This window comes from Passer montanus, unplaced genomic scaffold (assembly GCF_014805655.1).
Source record: "Passer montanus isolate IOZ18808 unplaced genomic scaffold, ASM1480565v1 scaffold42, whole genome shotgun sequence".
Lineage (NCBI taxonomy): Eukaryota > Metazoa > Chordata > Aves > Passeriformes > Passeridae > Passer > Passer montanus.
In genome coordinates this window covers 2,309,930-2,327,746 of record NW_024369041.1, presented here as the reverse complement: position 1 = coordinate 2,327,746, position 17,817 = coordinate 2,309,930, and the positions used below count along the sequence as shown (strand labels likewise).

Here is a 17,817-nt window from a genome sequence, read left to right as displayed (position 1 = left end):
CATCTGACACTTCCAGGCTGATAACTTGTGGCAGCAGTGGCTTGCAGACCACTGCACTTCATGACATTGTGTTGTGCTATCTTTCCAAAATGCAGCTCAGCCTCTGAATTTCATATTCTGTTTGCCTGGTACAGAAAAACAGCCAAAGCAGGTCATGCTTTGGGCTCAAAGGCTGATGCAATGTGGTTTCCATAATTTCACATCTGGCACTATGGAAAACAATAAATTAAAAATCACCTTGCTGCACCAGCAACTGCTTTCACAGCTAGCACTGAACTTCGTGTTGTTTGTGGGGCAATAGCTGATTTGGGCCACTTAGGATCTACTTCAGAAAACTTTAACTTGAGTTTAACTGCAAGTACATTAGGATTTCCAACTGTGACTAATGATCATGTTTTGGTATTTTTTCCTAGCCAGGCCTTGAGGCTGGATGGATCCTCTGTAAGATTTCCCCAGCCAGCACCCTGCTGTGCTCTGCAGCACCAGCTCTGACGTGAGGGATGGTGCTTGGTGTGAGATGTTGTCTCACTCTGCGGCAGCAGAGCAGGGCTCTGTCTACAACAACTCAGAGAAACAAATAGGAAACAGGATTTCCCCCAACAGGCGTCTGATTTTTCAGAAATGAACCGTTGTAATGGGATATACAGCTGAGCAAACCCCACAGTCTATACAGGATGACTTCACACTTGACAAAACATAGCAGGTGGGACCTCAAGCTTACTTCACCTGAGCACCAAGCTGTAGCTGGTTCCCTTTTTCTCAGGATTTACTAGAAATTATGTTCTTGTTACCATTTTGTGCAGGCTGGGTTCTGGTAGCTGCCAGACCAAGAAACCTTGACCCTGTTTGTTTGCTACAAACACTGTCAGCGTTATGTGCTCTCCACCCTCTGGGGCCCAGGAGAGCTGGTGTTTGGCTCCTGCTGCAGCCTCGGGAAGATGCCCTTTCAGGAACTCAGCTCTTCTGCTAAAGTCTCCCTCTTCACTGAGACCATCCTTCACTGGGAGCACTGCAGCATATTTTAAAAGCTTTCTCTGTCTGGAAATTCTCCAGACAGCTCCTTACCTACTGCTGTCATCGTCCTCCTCTCCCCCTCCCTTATTAAAGCCTCCCAAGCAGATCCGTATCATTAATATTTCAGTATCAGCTGTACACGGGCATTGGCTACACTGCAGCACACTTCATCAATAAGAGCCAGCGAGGGCTCTGAGCTCTGCCACACTGCCTTCATCCAGCACAGGAGGAAGAGCAAAGGCAGAGCCTGCCAGAGAAGCTGAGATCTGCCGAGGGTAAGGCTGCATCCCGCAGTCCCAGCCTTGAGGTGCTTTTTGCTGCTTTTGCTCCCTCATTCAGATCATCTCAGATAATACCCTAACAAGCAACAAGAATGGATGTCTTTAAGAAAGGTTTCTCCATTGCTAAAGAAGGTGTGGTGGCTGCTGCAGAAAAGACCAAGCAGGGAGTGACAGAGGCTGCAGAGAAGACCAAAGAAGGGGTAATGTATGTAGGTAAGAGAGAACTAGTTTTGATCTACTTTTGAGCATGAAAAGCTGCATAAATTGTCTCTGAGGAAGTCTGGGGAAATGATATTGTGGCTGAAGCTTCGGAGTGACTAGCAGGAAAGTCTGGATAAGATCCTGAGCTCTGCAGAGTTGCTGTGTAAACCTGGGGTACCACAGCCTCCCCATGCCTCAGTTTCCCCAACTGTAAGTTAGATGTAGAAACCACGATTTCAGGGAAGGCAGAATGATGTTAAGGAGCAGATGCCCAGGTGTAAGGTTTGTTTGACTATTCAGTGATTGCTTGCAGAGTGAGTCAGGCACTCTCCAGGCAAAGGGGCACTGCCGGTCTCTGCCTCACCTCCACACTGGGAGGGACTCACTGAGGAGGTCCCTGAGAGGAGCCAGCAGTGTTAGTATGAGGGGATTGCAGGATGCATCTGTTTCCCCACAAACAAATGGGTTTGTCCTGAAGTCCTTCTCCTGTTCACCGACCTCTTTCGTTGCCCATGCACACATTAATCTTGCTTTAGGAGAGACGCCCAAATTCCTTTTGCCCAAAGAAGAGGATCTGGAAAACAGCGTGCCTGATGTCCTGCCTAGAGATCTCTTTACAGTTAATGGGCTGAAACCTCCCCTTTCAAGGTCACCCTTGAAACCCACTATCTCCACTTATCTAGCACATGCAATTATATGGCTGGATGGTCAGATATTCCATATAATACAAACTAAAGACTCAGGTTCCCAAGACTGATTATCTCACTGCTGATTACTGCATTTCACACAGCTCTTTATTTTTGCTGGATTGGGAGTGTTTCTTTTTGTGGGAAAGTTTACATGCAGGCTCTTCCTGCTATCCTACTGCAACATCTACAGCTGTACTTAGCTACTATATTTAAACTGCTCTATTGCCAATAGCTACAGATATGTATTTGTACGTTACAAATTAAATACAAAATTTGTATGTAGCAGGTTTCGTAATGTTTTTATTTTGAATTTTTAAGTACTTAATTATTGACATGCTGGAAATGAATGGATGTAACAGTTCACATTTCAATTTGAAGCTGACCCACAAGAAAAAAAGGTAAGCAGCATTCCTGTAAACAACTAAACCAACTACAGTAAGTGAAACACCAGTTTAAGAAATGTCACATGTGGGTGTCACATTGTGGCATCATTACTGCTCCACCTGCTTCCAGATCTGAGTTGTGTTGAGGTTATTCAGAGTTTTTATACATAATTTCTCACATCTCTTTTCAGTCACGTTGTACAGCTCCATACTGTGACCTGGTTTTCGTTGTTGAGCCAAGAGGTCTCTTTAGGAGATTCTAACCTTTTCAATAAAGTTTTCTATGAGCCTAAAACTCAAATAAGGATCAAGGTGAGGATTAAGTGCTTTCTCCTTTTATTGGTTTGGTTGGTTTTGTTCCTGCCCTGTCATGCCCTGGTCAGAGATTTGCCTTGGCCTGATTCAGTTCCTGTTGGGAAGCTCAGCCCTTTAGGGAAAATTCAGTCTTTCACAGGCAGGAAAAGTAAAGACCAAATGCTGATTAGCTCAGAAAATAGGTTTTGTTTTAATAGCCAGAGAAGGTGGAGGTGTGGTATATAGGTTAAAACAGGAATGATTAGTATGTTGTTCATGCTGCCTTTTGTCACTGTGCCACATGAACAGTAAATCAGAGATCTGAACTGTTCCTTCCTTGCTTCTTCCCTTGCAGAGCCCCATCCCAGCAGCTTCATCTAGAGCATTAGGTGATGAGACTTGAATTTTTGGATACTAGGGGAGAAAAATGCTGTTTTGAACCTCAAGGGTCTTTTGAGAACATCAGGAAAGAGATCAAAATCCCCATGCCATCCTAGGATGGATGAAATGGATCCCTGACTTTTATTCAGGTTTGTGTTAACTCATTGCTGATTCTCTGAGGAGGATTCCAAATGTCTGGGCACAACCACCCTGTCTGGTGAGTCACTTGCTACTGCCCTGGAGGAGAAAACAATGCTCACTCAGAGGCATCTGTCTGGAATGAACAGCATCACTGGGACACTGTGGCCACCTCACTCCCCCTCTGATCCACACAGGTTCAGCTCCCACAGCCCAAGCCAGCCAGGAGATGCCTCCCTCCTGTGCTAAGCCTGCAATGCAGTGCCCCTGCCCTGCCACTGGCCTTGCTGAACCTGTGGGGTAGAGAAGTGAGTGCCCGAAAGGAGAGGGAGGAGTGCTGTATCATGGGTCACCTCTGTGCTTGGTGAAATCACCATCTGCTCCCCAAATTCTAGCAGCCTCTGAGTGTGCCAGTGTCAGGAGATCCCTGCATGGGTAGTGTGGATTCAGCAGTTGGTTCAGTGGGCTCTCTTTTTTAAATTTGGGTTGAATAGGAGTGTAAGCGATGCTGAAGTTAATGAATGAATTTAATGCAAAGCCACATCAGAGTATTGAATCATTAATACTGTTTAATGCTATAGTTCAGGAAGCCTCAACAAAGAATGCACTTCTAGTTTTCCAGAATGATTTTCGACCATGTGTGTTGCAGAAAGCCCCAACACACCAAGCTATGTTTAAACTGAGTGATTCCTGCAGGACTTAATGCACATCAAAATATCCCTCTCTACTCTAGACCTTCTCCAGGGCACAGCACTCCACCACCTCGGTCCCACCCTGGTGGTCCCAAAGCACTTGCGGATGACTCAGAAGAGGCAGGATGCATGAACTTTTAATTCTGGGTACACAAGCCGCAGGCAAGGACTAATGAGTGAAATGAGATTGAGCATCAGGTGATTGCTTTCTGATTCAACAGAAAGCAATCACCTGATGCTCAATCAGCATCAGCACCTGCGGGCTGCTGGCAGGAGTGTGCGCCGGAAGGTCGGGTTTCATGCGGTGCATAATGGATGGGAGCCTGAGTCATCGGGTGTGGCTGGGCTGGGAGATGAGGCGAGCTCTCCCCAGGCTGCAGCAGTGACTCTTCCCAATGACATTGCTTCTGTCACGAAATGGATTTGGATGTTTTTCTCCTATCTGCATCCCTCCTTTCTGGAATTATTTTCCATCCGCAAGTATAGCACCTGCTCACTCCTCTTCCCCGTAAAATTATTGTGCCCTGATAGTCACCTTAAAAGTCTGGCAAAGAACATACAAAACTGCAGCTCTTGTCTCACTAAGTGTGTTTACTGCAAAACTGCAAAGGCATGAAAGGCTGGTACAGCAAATCATGTACTTTGCTTACCTATCAACTGCTGTTTGACCAAAAACCAGCAAAGGGCTAAGCTTGAGGATGAGTCTGATATGAGACAACCTTGTATGTGAAATCGATATTGTGGCAGTCTTTTCTTGGAATGCTACTGGGAGGGAAAACAAAGCAGGAGGGTGTCTGAACTGAACCTTGTGTGTTTGGCCCATTCAGGGGCTCACATTTGTGGCTTGAGACCTGCGTGCTGTGCTTCTGCTCATGTTTGTGTATCACGGGCACCATTATTAAATCCAGTTCACAGCAGTACACATGTATGATGTGCATCACTAGGAACTGTAGCTTACAGCAGTAACAAATTAAAGGTACACAGATTTCATTTCTTGACCTTTAAGACAGTTTGGCAGGGTGGAGTGAAATGCTGAGGGCATATTGTTGAACGGTTTTGTTCTGCTCCAGGCAAACACTGCAACCACTAAAATAAATCAACAATTGAGAAATACATAACATGAATCAGGCAAAACAGAACTGAGCTGGGCTGTTGTTATCAGGGCACTGCACCTGTTTTGTTTCTCAGGCTGTTAATGAGAATGAGCTGTGGTTTGTGACTAGTTTCTCCCACCACACTCATGGATGCTCCACTATCATGGAGTCAAAAATCTGCCTGGTTGTTGTCCATTTTTATCATTTTGATAGTTGGCCATAGAAATCCTTTTGTTGTATCAGTATGGGAAACCTGAAGAGAACCTGTATAGGTGCAGATGATTTGCAATATACAGTAAAGTGGGACCAGTGGAATATTTTTTCTTGTGTTTATTTAACTTTCAAGAGAGATAAATTTGATCCTTTATTTTTTTCAATGTGTAAAGCACCTAGTTACCATGAGGGCTGCCCATCTACCATATGATTTAACTTATCTGCAGCAGTATCAAGTACAAAGGATATATAGCTTGTCACTTGAAGCATGGAGGAAAATCACAGAGATTAATTATTCCTCAGGGCTATTTGTGTTGCAAACAGAATGCCTTCACATCCTGTTAGCTTTTCTGCATTGAGAACAGCAAGATAAATTACAATGTGAGCATAAATGTGGTGTATTTTCATAATTTGAGATAAAACCATCTGCTTTCTGTGCATTGCTGTGAGCAGGCACTTACTGCCTAGACTGAGGCACCAAACTGTGAGTGAATCTAGTAAGTAGGTATGTAGGAGGTACCTACAGTAGTAGGTATGTAGTGGTTTTGTAAATTCAGTCTCAGGTTTCTCTGGAGTCTTTATTAGTGGTATAGAATGAGACTTTAAATGACCACTGCAGCCAAGTATCCTGCTGAAAGGTAGGGGCAAGTCATGGATGTGACTTCTTGTCTTGCAAGAGTGAGGTAGGTGAGATGTTACCAGGTGATTTTATTTACAGTCATTTTACAACTAGCTTAAAGTTGATTTACCACCACTCAACTGCTCAAATTGGAAATATTGCAGGAACAATTTTTTATAATCAAGATTTTTCAGGTCTAGTCATCTCCAGAGAATTTGCTGTTGAAGCTCTCCAACTCTCAACACAGAGATACTCATTGGCTTTACTGGGGAGGGAAGCTGCTCACTTTTCTGACTCTACAAATGGTTTGTGTCTGAGCAGGAGGTACCAGCAGCACCTTGGCTCCCCACTGCACTTCCTGAGAGCAGGAAACCATCTGTGTGCAGAAATCAGGGTGTCATTTCCAGCTAGCACTGATGGGCTGTGTTTCCTTCCACAGGCACCAAGACCAAGGAGGGCGTAGTGCAAAGTGTGACCTCAGGTAAGAGCACAGCCCGAGAGGGATGTGGAAATCTGTGGTGATTGTTTGACCTCTTGGGAAGGCCGTCACCCCTGCCAAGTGGGAGGTCTCTGTGGGACACCATTGATCTGTCTGACCTTCCCACTGATGAGTAGAGGCTGCTTGCCAGGAGCAATGGTTCAGGGTCTGGCATTTGCAGTGGACATGGGTGAGAGAAAATATTTAATCAGTAGAGTAGGTCAGAAAAAGTGTAACGCAGGTTACTTGGCAGACTGGGATGATTCACAGCTATTTAGACATTTCACAATGTCAGGTGCACAGCCCAGAACACAGAGAGGATTTACTTGCATCAGATCCTGTCTGGCCAAAACTGTGGTCTTTGGGACAGTCCTGTCAGGCAGCTGCAGAGTCAGGGACCTAAAGGTCCCTTCTAGGGTATCCCCAACTCCAAGGAGGAGCAGCCATATGGACTGTCCTGAAGGAAGATTAATGGATCCTTTCCCTGGAGGATTTCATAACTATTGCTGTTTTCTGCCAAGGGGTATTAAATCAAACAGAAAGTAACCTGAAAGAGGTCATGCACAGTCTGCAATGCAAAATACCTTATTTACACTGTTGTCTCTCAGTATCTGACCGTGAATTTTTCATTCTCTGGCTGCCCACAAAGACTGACAGGCTGCAGTGCTGCTTTCTAAGCAGCATTTTGTGCCAGATAAAAATCCTCACATACACAATCTAAATTCAGACGTGATCTCATCTAAAAAATCCAAACAAGGACTGCACCAGGGCTAATTTCTTCTTTTACATCAATGCAATCATTTGTCATCCCAGGGAATTTGGCAGCCTTCTGACAGTGTCTAGTTTGCTGACTTTTCTGCTTTTGTTGAAACTGCAGTTGCTGAGAAGACCAAAGAGCAGGCCAACGTGGTGGGAGAAGCTGTAGTAGCCAGCGTGAACACAGTGGCAAACAAGACTGTAGAAGGAGCAGAGACCATTGTGGCCACTACAGGAGTTGTAAAAAAGGTGTGTTTGTTTGTTCTATGATGGGCAGGACAGAAGAGCCTTTGGATTAACCTGCAAACATTTACAGTTGATGGTTTTACTTATTTCATGAAAGGTTTTCAACAATATCTGCTTTGCATAATACTTAATATTATCATATAATGCCTAATATAGTCACAGAATAATTTAGTTTGAATGGCACACCTTGAGATCATGCAGTCCAACCCCCTTAGGGCCAGTGAGAGAGGACTGTCCCAGTGGGTTTTGACTATCTCCATGGAAGTAGACTCCACAATATTCCTGGGCAACCTGTGCCAGTGTTTGACCACCCTCACAGGAAAAAGAGACTTGTTTTCTTCTGTTCAGTTAGACACATTAATCATTTGGTGCCTATTGTCTCTTGTCCCATCAGTGGGCACTGCTGGCAACAGTCTGGCTCCCCATTTTCTTATGAATGTAGAAAAGCATTTTTCCCAGGGACTTGAGTAGAAATGTGTGTGGGCTGCAGTGAGCATCTGGGCTGAGTCAGAGCTCCGGGATGTGCAGAGTGGGAAGGCACGGGAGCCTGCACTTGCCCTCACCCCTGTGCTGTGCTGGTGGGATGCACAGGCTTGCCCTGGCCAGGCAGCTCCGGAGGCAGAAGAGGGCAGCAGCAAGCCAGGCACAGCCTGGTTCCAGCAGAAAGCCTCTCCCTGCTGCTCTGCTTCGTGCTGGTTTGACAACCAAGTGCTTATTGATAAAAGACCGTGTGACCCAAATTGTGTACGGATTAAGCCAGATTCAGACAAGGCATCTTCTGTCCTCCAGCCTAATTTGACCAACAGGGCTGCTTCAAGAGAGGGGATTAAGGGGCGTCTGAAGGAGCAGAACAGTTCCTTAGATGAAGGCAGTGTTGATCATTAGAGAAGAAGCTTTGGTAACAAACAGCACCCATTTGTACAGCACGAGGCCAATACTTGGCAGCTCTTTGGTAAGCCCTTCTCTTTCCTCTCTTCAGAGACTGTGATCGGTTCTGTTGATGGCCACATGAGCTCTATGAGTCACAGCAAACTCAAAGCGAAGCCAGGCTGGCCAAAATCGTTTTAATTGTTCAGATAGTCGGCTGATTAATTTCCTGACCTGCACATAAACACATTGTGATGTGAAACAAAACTTCTACACAGCATATAAATCCTGAGAGAATAGCCTAACAAAAGAGAACAGCAGCTACATGTGAGGCAAAATGTCCTCCTGAAAGCATGTGAAAAGAGCAGATACAGGAGTTCTGCTAAACCCTTGGGATAAATTTAATCTCTATTCCCACAGAGAGCAGCAGTTAGGCTGCAGGAGTGCAAACAGAGATTCCTAATTCCATGGGGCCAGATCACCCCTTCCTACCTTTTGACTGACCGTGGGGTGGTTGACCCAGGAGAGTGAGGAATTTGCTGATGGTAGGAATCCTTGCTGCAGATAGCAAGCTGTCTCCCCTCCAGCAGGGACTGAGCAGCAGCAATCCTCTTCTCCTTTCCTCCTAAGTGAGAACCCCACCTCAAAGACTGACAGCTACAGCTTACACCTAATTTCAGAGCTTAAACCAGTGCAGGTTTTCCAGAGAGGATCTGAACTGTCATTCCAATGTCTTCCATTGATGCCCAATTGCTTACACTTAAAATGGAGATTGATTAAGAAATAATGCATTAGGATGTGTCACATGCCAAAGGGCAGACTAAATGGAGCCAGGAAACTGCTTTGGATACATCATGCCAAACAGCAGAGGTGCTGAGGCAGCAGACTGAAAACAGGAGGAGAAAAACAAGAAAAATCACAGGAGAAAAAAAATCAGGAAAAACATTTGTTTCTGTGAAAGAGGGTTCATCTGTTCTGCTGGATTAGTTCAGCTTGGTGCAAATCTTTTATTCATACTCACCATACTTTAGCATGTAGCTAGACACCTTTTAGATCCAGCTAGACACAGAAGATTGGGCTCCACATGCACATTGACTGCATGCCCACTGCTAATGGATAATTGCCATGGAGCCAAAGCTGCTCCAGAGGGAGGGGCCCTGAAAGGAGTATAAGGACTTGTGCTGGACTCTCAGCACCAGCTGGTTTTTCTCCAGAACTGTTCCTATCATGTTACACAATTTGCTAATGGAAATACATCCAGAGTCTGCCAATAGCAGTACCAGGCACTGTAATGCATGAGGGAGACCCACTGGAGATACACTAAGAGTAATAATGTATAGCTTTTAAATGTTTAAACTGAATATCCACTGTTATAATCCTGCAGTCCTGGAATAATCACAAGCACTTCAGCCCCAGAAGTTTGAGAGAGCATCCAGTCCTGAGACTTGCTTGTGCTCCATAGTATCCTCCCTCTTTCTAATTGCACAGAGCACTTGCCAACATCTTATTTGGGTTTTCAACTATCTCCAGTGTAGTTCCCTGCTATAGAAGGGCTGTGTTCAAAGTGCCAGGGATCTGTGAATGCAAGACACTGAGCAGTGCTCGGGGTGACTTGGGGCTGGGGACTCCAGTGGCCTAGAAGGCATGTTCCCAGCTGGCCATTGCCAGTATGAATATCGATTACAGGGAGCTCGCTGACATTTAGTCTGTGCATTTGACAGCTGGGATCAGTAGCAGGCACACATTAGGAAAGACAGGGCTACTCTAAGGGTTTTGGTCAGGATAGCCGTGGGGTGCAGGTCTATCAGATGGTGACTTTGGCCATGGGAAAGAATTCAGCCCTTTGTTGCATCACAGCAGGCACTGAAATGTGGATGCCCTGGCAGTCTGCTGTTCCTCAGTGTCCTTGGGGGAGCACTCAGAGCCACGCAGAAGGAAATGGGGCTGAAGTAACCCTACACCTATGGAGGGGTGCCAAGCGCCAGATGAGAGCAGCCTTGAGTTGTGCTGGCACTGCCTGACAGGGCTTTGGCACTGACCTGGTCACTGCTGAGTACAAGAAATAATTTACTCTTCTGGGGGAGCTTTTAAGTATCAACTAAAAAAAAAAATCAAATTAAGAGATTATAAACCCTCCACAATTTTTCTGATATAAAAAGGAATTAAACCAGTCAGTAGTGTGTCCTGTCTGTGACTTTGCACCCATCCCCATCCCTGGGGTGGACATTAAGAGATTCCAGTGAGATAACCACCCACTAAATATCCCTGTCTTACAAGAGGATTAATGCTTCGTCTGTATGACACAGCACAGAGCTTGCTGCAATGCAGACACCACGTGGCTGGGAACAAGCCCATGGTGTGGGCTTGTTCCCACTCTCAAAATGTCCCTCGGGGTTTGGAACAATTTCCCCAATAACTGATGCTTCCCTCCACCTTCCACCTAAATCTTCCCCTTAGATCTATTTGTCCTGTGAGTTTTTATGATTTAGTTGTCAGTTCATGACTCTGTCACTTTGAATTGGGTCTGATCTGTTTTTTTTCCTTCAGCCCATTAATTAAATGAGCATTTGTCAGTTATGTGCAACCGCTGGGCGCGTTCTCTGCATCACAGCCTTTCTGTGCACCTGATCTGGGGCACGTGGGCCGCACCCACGCCATGGCTCACCTCTTTCATAACAGCTGCACGTCTTGAATGGGAAAGGCTGCTGTTCATGGCCTTAATTCCCTTCACTTACACCCTGCAACGCCTCCGATGCAGAGACAGTCTGTTGCACGGAAGGAATTAGAAGCAGAAACTGAGTGACCTTCCTGTCCAAGTTAGATTGGGCTGGGCAAGTGCCGCCATGAGAGAGCAACCAAGGGCATCTGAGAAGCCACCAAAAGCAGAGCAGCTTAGCAGGAGGAGCAGGGAAATCAAAGCCAAACCACCCAACAATTAGGTAGAATAAATAGCTGAAACTTGTTCCCCTTTGTATTCAAGCTTCCCTGTACTTAGCTGATGCAGTGATGCATCCCAGTGGCATCCTTCCACATGTCATGGAGCACGGGAGACTGCACAAGCAGTGTGGAGTAGGGCACTCTGCCTACAGGCACTTTTTCTGTTTTCCCCTTTCAGTCACATTAGTGCATTCAGGCAGACATTTTCCCATGCAAAATAGCTGAGTTAGTGGCATTGGTGAAGCCTTAAAGCCTACAAGACCATGGATGTGCTCCATGGCTCAAGGCTGTACCCTTGCAATCCCATAGGACATACATTAAATACGTATCATTTTTATAAGCAGTCCCAGGAGACTCTCAGAGAGTCTGGCTGTGAGCTGGATAAAAACAAAGCCAACACAAAAGACTACCTGGATTTGTAGGGTAAGACAGGAATCCTGCATTCCCCTCTGTCTGTCCTGTTGGTGGGTCCACTCACTTTAATCAAGGGTTGACCCCTTAGTCAGAGCTGTTGGCATCACTCTGAGCACTCAGCCTGAAACCTGTCCAGGACAGCTCGTCCACAGGACCTGCCAGGCTGCCTGAGGCTTTCCTAGGGAGTGGTTTGGGGATGCTGCCAGGCAGCATCGTGTTTGCCCCAGCACCCAAGGTCAAGAGCACTACAGGAGGCTGAACCTCTCTGCCTTATGCAATTGATGTCCCTTTGAGGGCCCTTGAATTTGTAGCACATTAGGCTGCCAGTGAACCTCTCTAGCTTTTCAGCCTTGAAATAATAGCAATAATAATAATGATGAGGATTATGAAAATGAAATCTTGGTTGCTACTGAATTTGTTGAGATTTGATGAGTATATTCCAGCATCCAATATCTGAACTGCTTTCTCTTTGATATAAGGATGATAATCTTAGTAAGATTGTTTATGTCTGAATATTTGGGGACAGCAGCAAAACTCCCACTGGTCTACAAGAAAATATAGACAAAAATATAAACTCTACTTCATATATGAACTCAGACAGTGGACAAGTCAATTGCTGAAGAGCTGAAAAAGGGAATTTCACAGAACCTGTGAAAATGAGAAATGTGAAGAATTGAATTGTAATTAATTTCTTCCAGTATTTCTGGGCTTTCAAAATCATTTTTTAAAACAACTTATTAAAATATCTGAACCCAGAAGCCCATAGTACAGTCTATTTAAGATCCCTTTCCACTACACAGCAAATTTTTTTTTAAATGGCAGGACTTAATTTGTTGAGTTTTTAATTAGTGATAGCTGAACATGTACCTCTGTTTCATAACCTTAGCAAAATATTGTATTTTATATATAGCAATCTACTGTGGTGTATATGTTCTAGATAAAATATATTTCTAAACACACAAAATATTTAAAAACTTGTGTACTATTCTTGGCATAGTACATATTAGTACACAATAATATATAGCAATCTACTGTGGTGTATATGTTCTAGATAAAATATATTTCTAAACACACAAAATATTTAAAAACTTGTGTACTATTCTTGGAAGGAATTCTGAGGCCTTGTGTTTCACTTAGCTATTATGTTCAAGTATTTCACTTTTCTTTCTTCATTAGCAAAAAAAGATTCAAAACCAGAAGAACATAGCCCATAGCAAACTAAATATTTAATGTTATTTCCATTTAAAATACTTTTTTCTAAGAAAGTATGTAAATTCTGAGGGGAAATATTTGGCTCTCCCTTTAAGAGCAGGAGGAGCATTACTAATTGTTTCATGGTTTCAACATGCCTTTAGCTTAGAAAATGCTACCTCTTTTAATGAGGCGATGAGCACTGACAGGAATGGCAAAACTCTTTCTGCCCCCCCCACCAAGGAAGTTGGATTTTCACCCCTTCTTTCTTGCCCAGCATTGTTCTGTGAGTCAGTGTTTTAGCTGGAGCTGGTGCCCAGGAATTTCTGGCTCTTTGTCCAAAGTGGAGACCCCTACACCACCTGGTCCTCCTCTGGGTATTGTCTTCCTGAGCAGTGCCTGAAATCCCCAGCCAGGTAACACCCAGCTGAAGAATGCAGCCCTTCCTCATCTCCTGCTCCCTGTTCCGGGCAGGGTGGAAGCGCGTGAGAAAAAGGCTGTGAAGCGCCATCCCTAACACAGCCTGACACCTCTTCATCCTGCTATTGTGCTGGTTCCTCCAACATAGCACAGAAACACCCTCCAGAAACTCAGTTGCTTCCCTTTCTAAAAATAGATGGTTGATTTTTAGCCTTCTGGAGCAGTCTTGGCAGAGAGCACGATCTAAGGGACCCAGCAAGCAGCACAAAAGCTGAACAGGGATTCTCCAGCCCACCCCTTGCTCTTGGATACAGTGTCCCAAGGGTGGTCCTGAGAAAGGTGTTTCTCTCCCAGGACTCTTTCCACATCTACCAGAGCCAATCTCCCTGCCCACAGGAACAATAGGTGGTCATACCCTGTGGAAAGATGGAGTGCACTGCACTGGTCCTTGTGTTACTCTGAGCTGTTCCCCAGTTTTCCCAATGCAGCTCAGCACTTTAGGCAGTTGTCTTTGGTTGACCTTCATGATTTCACACAGCAGTTGGTAGCTCCACCTGCAAAACACTATGAAATACCTGCTGTTGCAGCTGTTGTCAGCGGCTTCCATTGGAAGTTTCTTTCCTTTCCACCTAATAGTCAAAAATCTGTTTGTAAAGCTTCAAAATTCAATTTGAGGCTATTTACCTGCTTTGGCCTAATGTGCACTGTAGAGTTATAAGGTGTAGATATGCAAAGTGTAATGTAAATGCAAATGTAAAATGCTTTAAAGCTGCAGGCTGGATCCTGAGGCTGCATAAGTGTCCATAAGTTCAGAGCAGTGAGCTGTTTGCTGGCAGCAGGAGAGCTGACTCATTTCAGAAAGACTGTGACCGAGTAGCTCCATCAGAGCAGGCCTCTCCTGAAGAGCTGCAGGTCTCCCTGCAGGAGGAACTGGCTTCCATGATGTGCAGTTTGGTGTAATTTGGTTTCCTGGGCTTGCTTAAAATAGCTCAGGCTGGTACCAGCAAGAATCATTTCAGCCAACAATGCAAAGCAAGTTAAGAGAATGTTCCTTAGGAGAAGATGGTCACACTGTGCTTCTCATCTAGAGACACCTGCAGCACATGGTGCTCTCATAAACAATCAGCTCTGGTCTCAGCAGGGAGATGAAGGAATGCCTGCAGCTGTGACAGACATCAGTACAGGGCTGCAGCTCGTACTTTGGCTATTTTCTGCCTCCAGTGGTTGATCTTACAGCAGCTTGCATGGAGAGCAGGAAGCCCATAGGTAGGGCAACCAGGTTGCAGTGCTTCCCCCTCCTGGCTCCCCTTGCTGCCACACATGGATCTGAAGTTCGATTTCCAGATTAAATTTTCATGGGCTCTGCCTTGTGTCTATGAAACTCCATCTATTTTTCCTTTTTACTTCACATCACCTTTTTTCCCCAAATTTAATCCAAAAAGCAGCAGGCATCACAGGGATGTTATCCTCCTGATGAGAACAGTTGAGACTGGATAGGAAAGTAAGGACATGTGTGAAAAGGAAAAGTAGAGTCCCCTAAACACATGGAGTATAAAGTTTTGTTTACAGTAGGTTTGGCCAGGACATGGATTTGCATTGCATCAGCAGCAGCACCAAGCAAAGTGGTGGCCTTGTGTTTCCAAAATGTTGACATTCGTAACTTTGCCTTCCATGCAAAATTGACTTTTCCTTTCCATAATAAATGTGTCTCTGGTTCCCTCTGTGGTGGGCCTGACTTCATGTGGGAAGAGAGTCATTCAGGGGAGCTTCTGGGCATGTGTACTCAAAGGGAACAGAGAAGATTTATAATTTTAGTTGAGTCCTCTGGTGAACTCAACTAAAATTACAGAGGTCCTGCTATTTCTGCTTCCCCTTACTCTCACTGACTGATTCCACCCAGGTGCATTGCTGCTTTCTGTCCATCCCCTGTGCACATCCAGTATGGTCAGGATTTTGTCTTCTCTTCCCATGCAGCCAAATCGTGTTTAATATAATTACCTGGTAATGAAACCTTTTCTCTTCTTCTTGAATAGGAAGATAGCTGAAAGAGGTAGGCAAGTAGCTAGAAGAGCCCAAAATACTTAAATAAATGCTTGGACTCAAAAAGAAATCTTATCCTTTGATAAGGATATTTTTTTCTGAAGCATGACATTAACAGCACCACAGTACAGACTTTTAGTCTGTGCAATGAGTGTTTAGGGTAAGATAATGTGGGGAAAGGCTGGGTATAGCCTTGCTATACATAAATTTATTTGTTCCTCCCAAATTTCTTCACACTGATGGGGTCAAAACTCTGGTCTCAATGACAGAGAAAGAGCTGATTTTCTGTATGAAAAAGACCCTAAACCAGACTGTAAGAAATTGAGTTGGCTTTTTCATAGACATCTACTCTAACCAGCTTCGCAACAAAAATGGATTTCAAGCAGTATCTGCCATCTATGAAAGTTGCTATTTTGCTTGTGTAATGCTCACCCCCTTCTCGCTCAGCCCGTCTAAGACTAGGGTGATGACTGTGCATGTGGCAGCAAGGACAAACATCTTGCTTGTGACTTGGCAGGAGGACCTGGCAGCGCCGCAGCCGCCGGAGCAGCCGCGGCTGGAGGGAGAGGGGGCCCCGGCAAGCACTGCAGGAGAGGTGAGTGGTGCCACGGCCCCGCTGCCCTGCGCTCCCTGTGCCCCTCCCGGCCCCCTTCTGGGTTCCTGGTTTCCCCCTGGCAGAATCTGCCCCTCGCCACTTGTGGTTTAGAACTGCCATGCAAGGAGCCCATCACTGCTCCCACTTTCCTGGGTTGTTGGACAAAAACCTGAGCTCCTCTGTTCTCATTTTCACCACTTCCTTAGCTTAGGAATTTTCCATGAGTGACAGATGGGCAGATTGCAAACTGTTGCCTGATTTGGGTTGATTTTGGGGTGTAACTGCACATATTAATGCTGTCCTACAGTTCTGTCATTACATGGAATAGCTTTTTCCTGTTTTCAGCCCTGCTTTAGAAGAGATTTAGATAATGAGTTAGGTTCTTCTATAGATTTTTCTGTATTTAAATTAGTTTATTTAAATTTTTAACTGTTATACCTGCAATGTTCTTTTGAAGCCCTGGGTCAAAAGTTTGTCTCTGGGCCAATTTCAGCTCTTGAACAAGGATGACTTTTTGTCCAACATGGACAACAGGGGCAAACGCTTCTCATGTGGTCTTTCCTTTACAATTTCAGTGTTATTTCAGGCCTTTGTCTGTCCCTTCCACAAGTACTGCATGCACCCAATCCCCACAGTTTTCAGCCTTTCTGAAGCTGAAATATTTACCTGTTTTCTTACTTGTCTTCTCTCACAGGGTGAAATTGAAGGTGATCCATCAAGTTAGGGAATTCTTGCTCAAAAGAGGCCATTCCAAGAGCATACATGGAAGTATTAGCTGTCACCACAACAGGAAACTCCCACTGTCCATAGACTAACTACATCCAGCTCTGTAGTCTTGCACTTGCCTCATAAACCAGTTGTACAATATATGTAAGCCAGACTCCTCTAATAGTAACGTGCAGGTGTGTACTGGGCTGTGTGTCTTTCCCATCCTCCCTCCTGGCCTCCCAGTTGCTTTGTATATTTTGGTTGGACTCACAAATCTGTGTCTTGCATCCATATGCACTGGCACTTGGGATCTCTAGGCATTGTGGAATTTTTTTTTTAACTAATAAAAAGTGTTTGAACAAGATTTTTGTCTTGTCAGTTTTGTTTGCACATTTTAGATGTGGATCCTTCCAGACTGATGCATTTTTCCTGTAAAAGTGCAGTATTAGAGTACTCAAAACTGTAAGGGCCTTAAATCGTATTGTAAGAGATTAAGAATAACAAAAAAATGTTATTTCTGAAAACAGTACTGTAGGTAGGCTGGCTTTCTGTCTCTCAGGCTGAAAAACAAATATTTCACTTTTTAAATACTTGCCATGTTTAAGAGAGAATGTAGAGGTGATATTGGATGAAAGGAGGCTTTTTAAAGGAATGTGAAAGTGATGTTGAGCTCAGTTTATTCTGTCTGCACCAGAAAGCTGTCCTGACATCAGGATGTAACAAGCTGCCAGAAGGTAATTAAAGAAATATGCTGGGCACCAAGTGACCTGGTCAGAACTGCACTGCTGCTGGCAGGGACAGCCAGGGTTGCTGTGAAATGTGTGAGTGCCAGGGCAGGTGCCCAAGGAGAACCTCCTGGTGACCACGAACACGGAGCTGGTATCGGTTACAGCACTCGGTCAGGCTGCTGAGTGAGGGCAGCAGAGACCCTCCACATTCACCAGGGCAGAGAGCAGGAAAATGTTGCTGTGAATAATGGGCTACATTTAAAGCACATCAGAAGGTATGGATATAAAAATGAGTTCTTTTATTTACCTGCAGGAAAAGCACCCACGAATCCAGGAGAAGCCAGTGTAAACTGTTGAGATTTAAACTGCTTCAAAATCAGACCAGTAACCTTCATTAAGCTGCTAAATGATGATGACTATGGAAGGTATTACAGAAGA

The 17,817-nt window shown here is 44.8% G+C and overlaps 2 protein-coding genes across 6 annotated transcripts in view; one reads left to right on the top strand and one right to left on the bottom strand.

Moving 5' to 3' along the window:
- Positions 1–11,828, bottom strand: part of MMRN2 (multimerin 2) — a 39,230-nt gene extending 27,402 nt beyond the window's left edge. For 3 of the 4 annotated variants that reach the window (XM_039719583.1, XM_039719585.1, XM_039719586.1), the window contains exon 1: positions 11,694–11,828. The gene's annotated coding sequence lies outside the window, so the exon portion shown is untranslated. Of the gene's footprint in view, positions 1–11,011; positions 11,112–11,693 lie in introns of all 4 variants that reach the window. The other variant, XM_039719584.1, reaches the window with a different exon arrangement.
- On the top strand, positions 893–17,013 carry SNCG (synuclein gamma). 2 transcript variants are annotated; one of them, XM_039719592.1, is made up of 5 exons: positions 893–1,508; positions 6,439–6,480; positions 7,355–7,482; positions 15,866–15,943; positions 16,638–17,013. In XM_039719592.1, the coding sequence occupies exons 1-5, from the start codon at positions 1,388–1,390 to the stop codon at positions 16,665–16,667; spliced, it is 399 nt and encodes a 132-aa protein (XP_039575526.1). In that variant the 5' UTR covers positions 893–1,387; the 3' UTR covers positions 16,668–17,013. The 2 variants fall into 2 exon arrangements, with proteins under 2 accessions (XP_039575526.1, XP_039575525.1); XM_039719591.1 differs by lacking the exon at positions 893–1,508 and adding an exon at positions 5,189–6,304 and having other exon boundaries at positions 16,638–17,008.
- Positions 17,014–17,817: the final 804 nt, after the last annotated feature.

Excerpts from the sequence above, each read along its gene's own strand:
- SNCG (XM_039719591.1), top strand. The coding sequence starts at position 6,073 with ATGTTACCAGGTGATTTTATTTACAGTCATTTTACAACTAGCTTAAAG. Across the intron at positions 6,305-6,438 it reads CTTTTCTGACTCTACAAATG|GCACCAAGACCAAGGAGGGC; the intron begins GTTTGTGTCTGA and ends TTCCTTCCACAG. Across the intron at positions 15,944-16,637 it reads CGGCAAGCACTGCAGGAGAG|GGTGAAATTGAAGGTGATCC; the intron begins GTGAGTGGTGCC and ends CTTCTCTCACAG.